General features: G+C 36.9%; 2 protein-coding genes across 2 annotated transcripts; both read left to right on the plus strand.

Moving 5' to 3' along the window:
* The first annotated feature begins 260 nt into the window (after positions 1 to 260).
* On the plus strand, positions 261 to 6,065 carry LOC145773848 (FAD-dependent oxidoreductase domain-containing protein 2-like). Its single transcript, XM_082584972.1, has 6 exons — positions 261 to 441; positions 1,182 to 1,277; positions 2,277 to 2,453; positions 3,720 to 3,780; positions 4,554 to 4,674; positions 5,247 to 6,065. Exons 1-6 carry the CDS (start codon positions 261 to 263, stop codon positions 5,883 to 5,885), a joined length of 1,275 nt encoding a protein of 424 aa, XP_082441098.1. The 3' UTR covers positions 5,886 to 6,065.
* A 5,134-nt stretch (positions 6,066 to 11,199) lies between these two features.
* Positions 11,200 to 16,288, plus strand: LOC145774756 (sorting nexin-6-like). The gene is made up of 5 exons (XM_082586061.1): positions 11,200 to 11,410; positions 11,825 to 11,965; positions 15,288 to 15,398; positions 15,613 to 15,738; positions 16,258 to 16,288. Exons 1-4 carry the CDS (start codon positions 11,408 to 11,410, stop codon positions 15,736 to 15,738), a joined length of 381 nt encoding a protein of 126 aa, XP_082442187.1. The 5' UTR covers positions 11,200 to 11,407; the 3' UTR covers positions 16,258 to 16,288.
* Positions 16,289 to 16,409: the final 121 nt, after the last annotated feature.

Genomic DNA, 16,409 nt, shown 5'->3' on the forward strand with positions numbered 1-16,409 from the left:
TGCAAAAATTTTGCAGTCCAGGTTTTGCTAAACTTGTTCTTGCAAGCTACTTAAATTCATCGTTTTTTTACAGTAAATTGTTGAAGGCTTGACTGTTTGGGAAGCCTTTTTTTAAATTTTTCAGCCCTTTAAGTCGGTTAAAACAATCGTTCAAATCGAAAAATTGTTCAGGATCAGAATACGTAGATAGTTGCGAAGATATTAAACAGGATCACCGCGAGTACGAAGGAAAGACCGTCCTGATTCTAGGGAAAGGTAATATGGCTTTCGAAGTTGCCAACCACATTTCCCCATTAACTGCTTCCGTTCATGTGGCTACATCGGATACCTATGACTTTGCATGGAAAACACATTATCAAGACCATTTGGGTGCAACAGAAGCTGGAATATTCGATACTTATTTGTTGAAATCTCTCGATGGAGTTTTTGTCGTACGCAAACGTGAGTTGCAAGAATTAGGCTAGGCCTATGCCTACCGTAACTCAAACACTGCAGAAACTGAGCTCACTATTTTTATGCTATTAACATGTTAATTGGATTATTATGTTAAATTATTATTAATAATTGTTAAAGCCAACTTTTTGACAGTATGCCGACTAGTTTAAATTGAATTATGTTGGTTGTGAAACGAACTTGACTTCGAGAGGAATATGAGAAACTTCAAGGACAGCTTCACATTTCAATGACACCAAGTACATAAAGTAACTTATTTCTCAAGGTGTTGTGACCTTGCCAAATCCTTGTAGCCTACTACTTATCGAGTAAAAATCATTTCGGTTTTGAGCACGCTTCAATCTTCGCGTTTTGTCGATTCTATATTTTTCCGGACTCCGCTAATGCTATGGCAAATAGCCAATAGTTTTCGCTTGAATGGTCGGAAATGAAACATGACATTAAAACTTTTAATCTAAGCAACAAGATTCCCTGCCTTAATCCCGATGACGGGATCTTTGTGTTGTTAAACGCCATTACAGGTATCTGAAAAAGCAAAGTTAAGCTTCCAAAGAGGCTTTATTATTCTGAAGATGAAGATTTTCTCCATCTATTAATCCGACAAGGTAGCTCAAATACCCTCTTCCACTCTTCGTTCTAGTGTTGAATCGTAGATTTTCAGATTAACTGCAAGCTTGACGTTCGCAAGCAAACTTGCATCTTCAGATTTTGTTCAAAACTATCCACAGACTTCAATGAATGGTCTGTGAATAGACGGGAAACAGATGGAAAGCTATTTCCCTCTCTGAGAAAGAAAAAAAATAAAAAGGCAAAAAGAGAAACTGGTAAGCTTACACCAGCTGGTTTTATTGAGGAAGTCAAGTCAGTCAATCATAAATTATTTTAAGAATGTAGGCTGTCGATTAACGTTATCATCAAATCAATTTTTCATTCAAGCATTAGCGTTTGGCAGTTTCTGATTTGAATAATGTCAGATTATTACAGATGTGTGTCTGAAATATCTGACATAAACCATTGGAACAAGCTTAATTGGCCTTTTGACAGGGAGCTATGCTTTTACCCCCGTTTATGTTTAGTTTTTCATATTGTGCCGATACAGGCACTTCTATGGATGTACAGTAGTCTAAACTAAACGTTTGTGACATAATAAATATCAAAACTTGGATCATAGATGACCTCAAGAAAAATCGTAATGGTTTACAATGTGTTATAGAGTAAATAATCTTCTCAGTTATTTCTGAAGATATTTACATATTTTAAGACTCAATGACTAACTAAATCCATTTAGCAATAGGCTATTACCGCAAGCCATTGTTATTGTAATTTTTATAACTAATGTATGGCAAGGAATCAATGCAGTGTAGTTGAAATTATGGTGAATATTGCACTCGATGATCCTGACAAATGTTAAGTCTCTATACACAATTACACATGTCTGTAGCAGCCTGTGCAAGGGATAACTTGCTGTTGCGGATCAACAGCAGCCTAATGCAATAAAATTAAAACTAATGTTGATTTTCACGGTTATAGTCAAATTGTTCGTAAGCAATTGTTCGTAAGCAATTGTTCGTAAGCAATTGTTCGTGAAACAACTGTTCGTAAACTGTTTTTCGTAAAATGAAATCCGTAAAACAATTCTTCGTAAAGCATTTCTTCGTATAGCCTACATCAAATTTTAACTGCATGCACGAAAAAATGCGTTAGGAGGAATTGTTTTACGAAGAATTAATTTTACGAACAATTGTTTTACGAACAATTGCTTACGAACAATTTGTCGGACACCGATTTTCACAAAGGCTACACTCACGTTTTAATTTTTGCAGAGTTGGAAATGAGAGAAGGTTATGACAAAATAATCCAATGCGTCGGATATCAATGGGACTCATCACTTTTTGCTCATAATGTGACAGTTAGATCCACTTCAACCGTGCGGAACGAAATATATCCTGTAATTAACCTGGCGTATGAATCCACGGACGTGCGCAAGTTATATTTTGCCGGTTGGTTTGCTAACGAATTTCCTGTGTTGTGCTTGATAAATGCTCATCAAATCATATTTTCCTTGCAAAAGTGAAATGTAAATATTTTAAAAAAGTGATGTGCAGGATAAAGTCTGAAGTCAGTCCTGAAAGCAACACCCTAAAGATAAATGTGTAACCTTGATTAAAGGATAATTTACGGCTTAGGAGAACTGTTTCCGCAGCCAATAGGTTACTTTTGTTAAGTAGTTATCATAAGCAATGGGGTAGCGTGACTGATTTCATTGGAGCACTCCAGAAGCACAAGTGTTTCACTTGACATGAAAATATAGCTTGGGTTTAGGAAATTTTTGGGTCTATGCCTATATTACATTCGAAATTTACCCATTATCCAATAAACGCATTTGTAGTAAAATCTTGTTATTTTTACCTTTCTAACTTGGCCTATTTGCAAACATATACGACAGTGTTTCTTAACATTTTTCACTCCAGGGCCCATCTGCAGACCGTTGAAAATAAGGCTGCGCACCGGGCGAGCAAAGCGAGCGCAAAATGTTTTGAGTATTCCGATATTTCTCTTGCATTGCTTGCAAATTTTCATTACATAAATCCCATAATTGCGTTATCTTCAATCGAGGCTACTGTATGCTATTGCTCAACAAGATAAGCCGATAGAAAACAAATAAGTTGTGAGAAATAGAGCCTTTAATATTGTAATAATATCAAATTATATCAAGACACAGCACAATCTTTGGCTGAGAAAAAAATGGCTTTGACCAACAAGATATCACACCATTTGATAAACGGAACTACCCATTTTTAGATTCAGAGAATACATACTTTCTAACCCTAATTCTAAAAATAATTGGCTACAATTTTTTTTAAATATCTTATACTGATAAAGATAATAAATGAAAAAGATTCGTAACAAAAACGAGGACATATATTGTGCAATTCGCCAAAGGTTTGCGATTTTTCTGAATTGACAAACTGGTTTGAAAGCTAACTAGCCTACAATTCCTGCTGTATTGTCACATAGATGAAATAGGCTACTGAGCGTTCAACTCGCCAGTAGGCTAACTTTATTTAGGCTGCGCCGTAAACCTTAGGGAAAAAGTTAATCCCCCCACCCTTGATACTTCAACGTCTATATAATTTTTAAACCAATCTTATAAAAAAAAATCTGTAATTTTAAAATGGTTGAGGGGCACTTCCCCCCCTACCCCGTGCCCTAGACGCTAGGCTACTGGTTATAAGTTATTATTTCAACTGATATGACGTACACAGGAGCTTTGACGCACTCTCTCGATTACAAAAAATCCGCCGGAAGATTTATTCATGGATTTAGGTGAGATACTTTATTATATAATCAACCGAAGACGTAGCAAAAATAAATGTCACATGTGTCACCTAATTTTGAAAACTTTTACAAATTTGATATCCTTCGGTACATAAGCATGTTTAAAAGCTTGTAGACCTTGCCTTGAAAAATTGAGAAACTTTGTTTCACAAAACAGAGAAGAAGGTAACAGATAGCAGAGTTGGATCAATTACCACTGTAGTCGAATGTGATTAATTACACATTTTTCATGTACAGTAATTGTAGTTGTAATTGAGACTTTTTGTTGTTCAATGGAAGTTAAAAAAAATGGTCTAAATTAGCCTTTATCAAATGCAATTCTACTTGTAAGTTACTTGTCTTTTATAAAATCAAGTAGTAAAAAATTATCGATGAACATAAGTATTAAAATATCTAAGTTTGCAATGGAAACGTGTAATTAATATTTGGAAGTACTGTATTTGGAAGTAATTGTAAATAGAAAATTTCAAAACAGTGTAGTAGCAAAACATTTAAAAATTTTGATTGTTTAATTGTAATGTAATGGCGTTGGAAACTACAAAAGTTAATTGATCTAATTCTAATGGTCTCTTGGAAAGTTAGCCTCTCTTGCTTGTAAATTTGGTTGCTTTGGCAAAAGTATAGATTCAGTTTGAACACTTCGATTTTAGAAGATTTCTATTAGAATAAATTATTTAAGCTGTCCTCGTCGATTTTCATAATTTTCCAAGAATAGGCGTTCATTTTGTCGTTGACTCTGAATCAAGTGGTTTTTGTTTCAGATATACTACAAAGTGTCTTCATCACATGTTGGAATGGAAACACTATGGTATAAAATGGCCATCTGTTTATTTTCATTCACTCAGTGGCTTGGTACCCTATATAGCCAAGCGAATAAGTGAGGTGGGTATGAATATTCGCTGCAATGGATTTTACTACTGCAGCTAAGATATAGGCCTACAAGAGAAGAAAGATCATAAGCAGTAAATTTACGATTCAAAAATGCAAATGCGAGATCGATAACTTACTATATCAATGCAGCAAAGTTATAAAAAACGTTTTGCACCGATTTAAGTAACCCAACAATGGATTTTACTAATGATGTGTTTTACTTCTGATGATTTTACTTCTAAAAATGCTTGTTTAAACATTATTTAGCTTAAATATAGGCCTAAATAGCACATCTAAATTGTGAGGCCCCTACATTTTGAGGACCTAGGCTTGGTGAATCCGGCATTGTATGTTGCCTACTGTCTTTATAGTAATGTTAAGCGTTCAATGACGGTGTAGCTTTCCACGACACTAATGGAAACGGCTAGCTATCTAGTTGGCTTTGGCTAGCCAGCTAGCAAAATCCTTCTTTATTATATTGATTAAACACCCGCAGATAGGCGTTATAATGATGGAAAAATTTACAATAGACTCCTGAAGATGCTAAAATAGCCTACTTCTCAAACTTCATTCTATTTGTTTAGGGTTCGGATATATTTCACATGCGCGGCATTCTTTGTGATTTTGTCATTTACAACAAACTAAATACTGAAGCATCGTATTTGCAAGGAATTCCGTGTCTTCTTGCAAGCAAGTTAAAATCCCTCACTGGTCATTCTGTTCCGGGAGGCTATCTGGTAATATCGATGGAGTATGGTGAAAATTATGACAAAACCGGTCGTTCTAGAAGGGATAGTCTGTCTGGTTTGCATTTTCGACCTGTCCTGCATCACTATGAAAAACAGCTGTCAGACAAAGATATTATAACGAAGCCAAAGGCATGGTTTCTTCCTGTTCCAAATCGAATGCATATCGTTTCAAGAGATCTGACTGCAGTTTACAAAAATTTAAAAACTCATATTTTGCCTATTCGCCGTTTTATTGAACAAACCACCAATACTGATCTTAGGTTCTTTTACGCCCACCAGTGCTTGATGTTGAAATTGACTGCAACAAACTTACCGCTTGAATGCCAACCAATTGTAGGCCTACATAAGACTGGTCTTCTTGCTTCAAGTTTCACTTCATCGCACAATGTCAAAGACATAGGCAGTCATTTACTTCCGTTTCAAATGTTTGATAAAAATTATATCAAGAAGGAAGTCTATAGTGTCATTAGCTAGCTAACATTTAGGCTATGCATCAAGCATCAGTAGGGAGTCCATCAAATTTCGTTATTCGCCAGAGAGAGAATACTCTTCACAAAATAATTGAATGGATTTTGATCCTGAAGTTATATACATAACGATAACAAAGACTAAGTTAGTAGACTGATTGGTTTCTCAGAAGACTTAAAGATAGCCTACACCTAAAAGTTTTCAACCATCAAAAAATCTCATTGGCTGCATAAGCTATTTACAGTGTTGTACGTTGACGCCGTCAATTTGACGGCGTCATTTGACGGCGTCAACTTTTTGTTGACGCTGAGGCTAGCGCCGTCAATTTATTTTTCAGTTGACGGAAGTGATAGCGCCGTCAACTATTTTGTCGATTTTAAGCGTCAAGCGCTAAGCGTCATTTTTTGTTTTCATGGAAAATCTCGTTTCACAATAAGAGTTTCACAATGTATTCTGGCCAGCGCGACTCATCCGAATTACCGGCTTTTGTGTTGGTTGGAATGGCTCCCTGGAATACATGCGGAAGAAGTTCGCCAAATGGTGATCACCCATGTATTGAGAACGAGGGATTAGAAACAGAAAGCGAAAAATGTATGAATGGCATCGCAGACGTTGAATATACTTTATTTCAAGAGCTCTATGCCCCTGAAAAGAGCGATGTTGGTGCAGTGGACCTCGTTAAAAGATTTATACATGCTAAACTATCACAGCACGCTTGGAACTGTGATACCTTTCCACTAAACGTTTTCAACTTGTTTTTGAAATACAACACACCAATACCAACCAGCGCTGCTGTGGAACGCATGTTTTCACTTGGAAAGGAAATATGCGCAGGGGCGCCGGAAGCGGGGGGGGAGCGGATGTCTCCCTGCCCTCAAATTTCTGTGGATGGGGAGGGAAGAGGGGGCAATGGCGCCCTTTTAAGGTCATATAAGCTACTGCACACTTTGCAATATAACAATTTATGCTATTCGCTTTTAGCCTAATTATAATGTTCTATTTTTGGCTCAAAATAATATTCACGACACAAAATTCTCCATCACAGTAAGTTATATTACATCATTATAAAATAGCATGGTGCCTTTCCGTGCCATTGTTCTTTGTATAGTGGACACTTGTATCATTACTCGATAATGAGCTGATAGATGAGCATTATCGCTATATATTATCTTAAAACTTACAAAAAAAATTGGCCGTTCAGCAACAAAAGTGCCCTTTTTTCATACTCATGCCCTACCAGTCAAAAATCGCTCCGGCGCCCCTGAATATGCGTCCCAAACGCAGCAGATTGTCAGACAAACGTTTTGAAATGCTTGTTTTTCTGCAAGGAAATAACTAATAGTCTGAGCAGCTAATTACAATACAGTCTCAAAACATTTTTTGCACAAACCGTTTCAACGCATGTGGGAATTGCTTCACAATGCTTATCACTGTTACGTCACATGAGTTGGTTACGTGCGTTTAAAATATCCCAAGTCAGTTTCGTCATTTTAGAATTGTCGTTTGAAAGGTTGGTCAAATATTAAAACTGTTTTGCTTGTGCTTACCAACTAGACGAAATTTCCGTCTTTTATCCTAGTAATTTGTATTGTGGTGACAAGTTTTAGTGTCGTACCTACCGCGTTGCGCCTCCTTTTCGACAGCCTGTGGCTATTTTTTCTTGAAATACAATTCGTGAAAAGGCGTTTTCAGAAGAGTATTTTTTTGGTGTCATCAAGACGAAAGGATTCGGAAAATTTATGTTACAACTTTCCCACGAAGATATTATGGTTTTCCGCTGTGACCAGTCAGCTGCTCTCAACAGGTTATAAGTTATTAATTAAACAAAAATCAAAACAAAAATAGATTGAAAAAGCAATCAAAATGACTAATGGCAACAAAATAATTACGATGCATCAGTGACATTTTTAACAGCGTAAATCTTTTTAGAAGGAGGTTAGGTTGTTCTTTTTAATGTAGGTGATAGATTGATTGAATCTTTATCCTCGGACTGGGAAAGCTCCTTGCAGAGCTTAATCTTGGCAGTTTCGCATACTTGTAGAGGCTTTGAATCACTGTATGACGCAGGCCCGGTCACCGAGATTTGGCAGAGTGAAGTTTCCGATTGTTGAAGTCTTGTTACCGGGAAACTATTCCATCCATTAGATGCCGCTGAATGGAGAGCAGTCCTTAACGTGCGTTGCTCAAGCGCACGCCCTGAGAGTCGAACCAGCGCCGCTTGATCTTGAAGCTTCTTCGTTCCAGAAGTGACGCGCTAACCAATTGAGCTACCGGGGCGAATTGATTCGTCATCGTTTCTAGACAGTAGGCTATAATTTTAATTTATCACTAAAGGTTTTGATTTTAGAAACTTTGCGTAAGTTATTTCGTGTAGGATTTCATTCCATATAGCCTAGCCTACTGTTGGACGGTTGGACCTTGAACTTTTAGGGTTGAGCTTGATTTCTTTGTTTCAACTCTTGGCAATAAATAATAGAAGCAGCAGTGGCCGAGTGGTTAGCGCGTTGGGCTCGCAGTCGAGAGCCTGCATGTTCGACTCCATCCACCCGCACTTGCTGTTGTTTCTCTGGGCAAGAAACTTTACGATAATTGCCTCTACCCAGTGATCGATTTCGAGTAATGGGTACGGGTAGTACCAAATTTAAGTCATTAGAGTAGACAACTGGAAACATACATTGCCGTCGGCTGCAGCGTGGGTCAAGTGTACGTCGGAAGGCGTACACCGATGCATAGCGCTCAAGTCCGCTTTCCCGCAATGCAGGATAAATATATGAAAAACAAAACAAACAAACAAATTGTTTTGTTGAGAGGATCTTGTGTTGCAGTAATGTATTTTACTTTGTGTTTTGAAGTAGCCTACCTCGTTAGCTCAGTTGTTACGCGCCCAGCTCAAGATCACGCGACGCAAGTTCGACTCTTAAGGTTTGCGCTTGAGCAACGCATTTTCAGGACTGTTCTCCATTCAGCGGCACCTAGTGAATGGAATAATTCCCTGGCAACAACACTTCAACAAAAAAAAACTTCACTCTGCCAATCTCGGTTGCCTAACCGGCCATGTGTCAAGAGCCTATAACTAACTTGTATACGAAACTACCAGGAATAACCAATCAAGGCTTTGTCAGTCCGAGGATAAAGATTCAATACCAACCAACCAACCATTCAGCGGCATCTAGTGAATGGAATAATTCCTCGGCAACAACACTTCAACAATCGGAAACTTCACTCTTCCAACCTCGGCAACCTGCCCTGTGTCAAGAGCCTCTACAAGTCTACAAGTATGCGAAACTACCAGGAGTAACCAATAAAGGCTTTGTCAGTCCGAGGATAAAGATTCAAACCAAACCAAAACCAAGCTTTTCCTGGAAAATTGATGAAGTGTGTAAGCGTGATAAAGTGTGATAGAAAGTAAATTAAGTGAACGTTGTGCCGTGGCCTAGAGGGTTAGGAGCAGGCAAGCCTGCAACCAGGGGGGGTATTGGGAGCATTTGCCTCCCCCGAAATTTTTTAAAAAATTTTTAAGCGTTCTATGCAGTAAGAAATGTAGGCCTACTATGAATGTACGTCGTAGAGTGTAGTAGAGTACGTCGTAGAGTCGTCTATGAATGTACATACTGTAGAGTGTAGACTATCGAAACTGAAAGTAGGCTACTCTGGTTGGAAGCCATGATAACGATTTTGTTCGATAAATTAGGCTGGCATCCTCATTAGGCTATCTGTTTCGTTAGCGTAGGCTATACATAATGTCAGCACCCATCATCACCATAAAAAGCGTTTAAAAACAACTAAATAATTCCAAACATTTACAAACTCTTGATAATTTTGGCTACACTTCCAGTCACAACTGCTTCTGCAGAAAGAACGTTTAGCTGTCTACGACGCTTGAAAAGTTACCTTAGAAGCACTATGGGGCAGGACAGGCTTTCTGGACTAGCTCTCATGCAAATCTATCGTACTCAAATTCCAAGCGCGGAATTGGTGACGAACTTGCTAAATCAAGTAGAAAGTTAGACATTATGCTCTAAATTAAAATGTCATTTTGCATTTGCAAAGTTAACTTCTTTGGGCCTACAAACATAAAAACTTGTTGAGCCAACAAAATGTTTCAGGATTGTAATTTGTAATTACCGTGTTGAGTTTATTCATATGTATCTGTTTGTTTATGTTGATGTAAATATATGTTATTGATTAATTTATGACTCCAGTCGTGCCAATGCAATTTGTAGCCTACAGATGTTGTATTTTATTAGTAAGCGACTGAACACATTACTGTATTATCGTAATTTTCTTCATTGGGTAGTCATAGCTAAATGAGAAAAGGTTACAAAGGCTAGTTTTCTTTAATGCTGTACTAAACAAAAACGTGATTGACATAAGTTATGACCACTAAACCGTAACATGATAGTGCCACACACTCTTGTCCCTTATCAATGGGCGTGGACATTAACATAAAAATGTCACAATGCATCATTTTAATGTTTGTTCTTTGATAAAAATTAAATGCCCCCCCCCCCCGAAAATATTTGCTGGTTGCGGGCCTGGGGGCAGGGCATTCATTTCGATAACGTGGGTTCGATTCCTTCCCCAGTCATAACTCTTTTCTCTTTTGTAATTACCAAACAAATTTCAAAACACGGTCCAACGCTCTGGCTGAATGCTGGAAGGGTTACAATTGAACGGTAGCCTACCGTAACCACTTAAACATGTTCTGATTGGTTGACGGTGTCATTGGATCTTAATGAGAATTGAAATTTTAAAGTGGTTACCTTTCAATAACTTGGTCTATCCTTTGGATAACTCTCTATCATTTTGAACGCACAACTGAGGATCATTATCAGGCGTCATTGGTGCTAAACATGAAAACTAGGGATTAATGAAAACACTTCAACAAGCGGAAAACACACTTCATTCTCTTAATCGTAGTTGCTGTACCTGCGCCAGTGACTCAAAGCTTCTGCAATTAACAGAACTGCAATATTTTAAGCTCCTAAAAAAGCTTTCTTAGACCGATGAGAAGTGAGAACACATGTTCTTCAATCGAAAATTTTCCATCGAAAACTTTGTGAAATTGTTGATATTTCACACTTCGTTGAGTTGCGCCGGCTGACTTCATGCTTGAACGATGATCACAAGCAAACTCAGCTGACCAGCTTTTCCTGTGTGACACTGTGACTGTGTCAATCAAGCCCAAGACAGTGCAGTCATTCAAGTGTCAATCTTTAATGAAATTAAAAGTGGCTTGGTTGGTACACTACTGTGCTTTTCAGACACTGTTATTTTCATGTGCAAATGGGGCCTGGCTCCCTCACCGGGATGCGAGTGTGGCGCCACAGACCAGACAGTAGATCATGTCGTCCATGACTGCCCAATCCATCAACCACCACATGGAGCGCTTGGACTGAAGGCCCTGGATGACGAAACTGTCGAGTGGCTGATGACATCATGCCCAAACATATAGTCCAGAAGAACAGCTCATACGACGACGACGACTGTTATTTTGAAACTTTCTTCAGCAAAGAAGGAACAACGTGATGGTAAGTTTGAAAGCTATGCACCAAAGACTTGTAGGCTATTTGTATTACCGTATGTTGTAATAAGACTAAGACAGATACTAGGTGAAGTACCTATCAAAAGTGATGGATCAACGGATTGATTGACGAGAATGTCGACCAATGATATAAGAATAGTTAATTCCACATAGACATGACTGTCTCAAGCTAAGCATAGATGATCGTAAAATTAAAAATGCACAACTGTCTGCTTTTGTTTGTTTTATCGTCCGCTTATACTAAATTGAGACTTGCTAATAAGTTTTTAAGCTCCACACCATTGTTTTAAAAAGCTTTATTAGTGGTTTATATTTATGTTTTCTTTACTTTGCAAAAGAAAATTATGGTTGAAATTTACTAATGATATTTGTAACATTACATTTATTAATTAAATTATAGGAAATGTTCGACTTTACACCAGAAGGAACATGGAGGAGTTCAAAATCAAATAATGCCGACCTTGATGAAAAGTCAATCATAATTTCTATCACTCACGCTGCTACTAATAGAGACAAGATAAAATTTACAATAGAAACAAAAGTACGTGATACAGTAGGCCTAAACTTGTGAATAGATTGGTTGCAATGCTTTTTATATTTCTTATCATATATACTCAACTTTTATTGGTCACAACAAAGCAGCAGTAGCAAATCTATGAAAAAAGGAGCAGGACAGCAGCTTCATTAATGCAAATATTGTAAAATAGAATAGATAAACTTCGCAAAGGCTAACCTTGGTTAAGAATTACGTATGGGCTAAGCGTCTAGGAACTTCCCACTCTCCAAAAGTTAAAAAAATTGTTTTTTATATTGGTACTTATTTTTTTAGTACCGGTACTTTTTGTCTCATTACAGACTCCTTTTAAAGAAAGAACAATACATATATGTTTCATCAAATTCAGATGAAAATGTTTTAGCACTCTGGATTAAACGTTTGTTCTGATATATCTTGGTTTGATATCTGGCTAAAGCAACAAAAGCTTTTGAAGTAATGAGTTTTTTTATGAGTTGTTTTAATTAGTGTTATGAGTTGTTTTAAGGCAGTGGCTATTTGACCGGCTCCGGTCTTTGAATCTGAAACACTATTTGACCGGTCATGACGTCACTGCATAAGCACTTTTTTTTTTTCTCTTTCAAAGCAAAAGACGAGAAGCACCGAGATAAGTTCTAACTTCAACACGTATTCTTCAACTCAGTCCGTGGTGCGTGCGATACGTCTCCGGCTGCCAATCTAGAGGGGATGAGTTCGATACCATCCGGAAGCATTCTTTTTTTCATTTTTTTTTTTATCTAAATTTTGACCCGAAGCGCATTCATGTGGTCAATTTTTAATTTGAGTAGCCTACAGTCCGAGTTAGTTAATAGTTCTCAAGTATAGTTCTCAAGTTAGTCATATACAATACTTCTTTTAAAAGAAATGATAATGGTAAAACCATTTTTTAAAGAAGTATTGTATATAACTAACTTGAGAGAAAAATGTAGGGTCGTTCGGCAACACACGTTCACTTATGACGTTCGGAAAATTACCAAGAGAAATTCTCAAATTCCAGCAAATTAAAAAAACTCTAACAGTATTACTCACATTTGAAAAGACATAAAAAATTGGCTGTAGGCTACTCAAATTAAAAATTGAACACAAAAATGCGCTTCGGGTCAAAATTTAGATAAAAAAAAAAAAAGAATGCTCCCGGATGGTATCGAACTCATCCCCTCTAGATTGGCAGCCGGAGACGTATCGCACGCGCCACGGACTGAGTTGAAGAATACGTGTTGAAGTTAGAACTTATATCGGCGCTTCTCGTCTGTTGCTTTGAAAGAGAAAAAGAAAAAAGCGCTTATGTAGTGACGTTATGACCGGTCAAATAGTGTTTCAGATTCAAAGACCGGAGCCGGTCAAATAGCCACTGCCTTGTTTTAATGATTAATTATTTTAAAAAATGGTTTGTAAAGGAAGGGATAATTATATAATCATGAAGAAGGAAAATAAAACTTCACATGGACACACATGCTGCAAGAAAGAGTATTGTCATTCCGTCACGCTCGTCTTTTAACCAGTTTTTAAATATGTTTCCCCTTTGGTAAACTGTGTTGAAACCACTGGGTAATGCAGACCATGGACAATTTAAAGTCAAATGATCCACAGTTTGCTTGCTTTTTTTTGCAATTTGGACAGATTGATGTGTTTTGATAGCCCCATCGATGAAGAGTGATAGGCTGGTAGCAGTTTGGGCATGATGATATAAAATTCTATTATTACTGATCCATTTCTTTCTGTCGCATGTCAAAAAACCTGGAAGGGGTAGCATTGGATTGTCGGTAATGTCTTCCGCATATGTTTGGTTTTTTGTCCTATATTCTTTTTATTCATGATTTCGATCATTAGTTCTTGGTTGTTTGGTTGTAAAAGGGATGTTGGACATTGTAGACATTTGACGTTGGTTGTAGTCGAGTTTAAATGTGATGTTATTCCTAACACTGTGCAATAAGAAGTCTAAATTTGAAAAAAAAATTTGTAAATTTTTTGCAGTTGCTTGCAATCATTTTCTATGTTATTCTGTTTGATAGCTTAGTATAGAAAAATAATTAGTTGAAAAAGAATAGCCTATTTACTTCGTAGAATTGATTGAGGAAATCTTTATCCTTGGACTGAGAAAGCTTCTTTATGAGCTTCATCAGAGGCAGTTTTACATACTTGTAGACTTGTAGAGGTAATGAACTACTTACACTGGCCGATCACTGATTTTGACAGAGTGGATTTTCTGATTGTTGAAATGCTGTTTGTGAATGACTCCATCTACTAGGTGCCACTGAATAGAGATTGGAGAGCTGCCACTGAAGTGTGTTGCTCAAGTGCACACTGTGAGTGTGAGAGTCGATCCAGTGCCACTTCATCTCGCAGTTTCCTTGTTCGTAAAGTTATGCACTTCACCAACTGAGCCATTGAGGCGATCATATAGATGTATATTTCAGTTCATTAGCTCACCCCTGAAATGAAGAAAAATTATACCTCCCTTGTATTTATGATTTTCACTTATTGTTTTTGCATTGACAGAACAATCGTGCAGCTTTTTTTTTACCAAAAATCTAAATACTGGTACTGTAGTCTTCATGCTAATCGTAACATAGGTAACTTTCAACTGTATGCTATGCCACAGCAGCAGGTTAATTTAATAATTATATAGCTTTATTTAATTATATCATTATGAAAATCTATTTGAAGTGCACACTACACATATTTAAGTGTTTCCGCTAGATCCTCTATTAACATAATCATATATCTGAGTCTACAGTAGCATTATGCGAATCACTTGCTGCATCATACACTTCGATTTTTTCAGTTTATTAGGAAAGACTAAATCACATCGTTGTGAAAACATTGTTTTGTGCAATGCAAAATTGCAAATGCAGTGCATATTTAATCGTTGCAAAGTTTAACTCTCAAACACATGACTAGTTTAGCCGTTTTTAATGGATAACTTCAACCTAAATTCTATTTTAAAAGTACGAAAGATATTATCTGATCTAATTTCTTTGTTGCGGAATAATATACTGATGAAACCACACGCTTGTGGCAAAAGCTTTACAACAAATGTAATTTTATGAATTTAGCGTGATACTCTGCTCTATCACTAAAGCATTGTTTTTCTATCATCATCCCATTTTATTTTGCTTCAAAGAAGCCTGGTTTTCATTTGACCATAAAGCAACTTGTCATATTATGTTGCTTCAAGATATCTTTGCAAGTATCGATTTCTCTACTAATTATGAACGCTTATGATAACTTTCAATCAATGATAACATCTTTAAACCAATGTAGACTTACGGTTAGTTTAGTTTTAAACATTCTGCCACCTTTTTGTCAGACAACAATGAAAGAGTTTGAGAGAAACCAATTTTCTGTTACTCGCCTGCATGAAGAGTTTATGTGGCTACATGACTCCTACATAGAAAACGCCCGCTATGCTGGCATATTGGTAAGTTTTTAGCTTAAGGCTAGCAATTGTAACTAACCGATTTGTAACACTGAAGATGAAAAGGCACTTGTTGAACAGTTTTGGTAACTAAATTTTTGGCTCTGTTCTTTATATTCAGATTGCTTAAGAAATTCCAACTCCACGTATCCTTCAATAAACTTTAAAAAAGTGTTTTTGTACTTTGGTTTTAGTCGATTTTACTGTATGTGGATAGATACCACCTTGTCCATGTGCTCCAAACTTTGAAGGATCAAGAGAAAAACTTGTCACACTGACTGAAGGACAAGATTCGTTGCCCAGTCATGAGTTAGCTCAAACAAGACAAGAATTGGAAGCGTAGGTTATTGCGTGTATTTACAATATGTTTGTTTCAAGACGAATTAAAATTTGTGGGGTGTGAAAGTTGCTGCAGGCCTTTAAAGTCTGTAGTGACCTTTTATTTTCTATGAGGGTTAATGTTTGGTTTTGTTTTCGACATTTCAGACACCTAATCTTTAGGCCCATGATTCACTTTCCTTTACGTTTTCAGCACATAAGCAATGTTTATTGTATATATTACTGAATTTGTTTTTTAAGTAAATAAATATTTATTAACTTTAAATCTGTCCACCTGGTGTGGTAAAGAAACCTGGAAGTGTTACAATAATCTTGATAGTTGCAAGAGATGCTTGTGTTCTTATTGGTGGCAATAAGATTTTAGAAGTTGAGATCAATGGTAAGGTGGTGTCTCGACTAGCACGAAACTAATCACTTCACTGACTGAGACAGCTTTACTCTTTGTTTTGTGCGAAAAAATATGTAGTTCATTTCAGAACGTTCAAGACTTAAGTCATTACCGGTATGTATATTTCTTGCTCAGTGAGTACTTATCTATCTTCGAAAAGGCCGTTACCGTGCACGAAAATTTCTTAACCCGTCTTGCATTCCACCCTCTTCTCAAACTCAATCATGATTTTCTGGTTTTTCTTGAGTATGACAAAGAGGTATATAATTAGCAAAAGTAATGTTTTA

The sequence above is a fragment of the Aplidium turbinatum genome, chromosome 7 (genome assembly GCF_918807975.1).
Source record: "Aplidium turbinatum chromosome 7, kaAplTurb1.1, whole genome shotgun sequence".
NCBI classification, from domain to species: domain Eukaryota; kingdom Metazoa; phylum Chordata; class Ascidiacea; order Aplousobranchia; family Polyclinidae; genus Aplidium; species Aplidium turbinatum.

Excerpts from the sequence above, each read along its gene's own strand:
- LOC145774756 (XM_082586061.1), top strand. Across the intron at positions 11,966-15,287 it reads AATTTACAATAGAAACAAAA|ACAACAATGAAAGAGTTTGA; the intron begins GTACGTGATACA and ends CCTTTTTGTCAG. Across the intron at positions 15,399-15,612 it reads CCCGCTATGCTGGCATATTG|ATACCACCTTGTCCATGTGC; the intron begins GTAAGTTTTTAG and ends GTATGTGGATAG.
- LOC145773848 (XM_082584972.1), top strand. The coding sequence starts at position 261 with ATGGCTTTCGAAGTTGCCAACCACATTTCCCCATTAACTGCTTCCGTT. Across the intron at positions 442-1,181 it reads AGTTTTTGTCGTACGCAAAC|ACTTCAATGAATGGTCTGTG; the intron begins GTGAGTTGCAAG and ends AACTATCCACAG. Across the intron at positions 3,781-4,553 it reads AGATTTATTCATGGATTTAG|ATATACTACAAAGTGTCTTC; the intron begins GTGAGATACTTT and ends TTTTTGTTTCAG.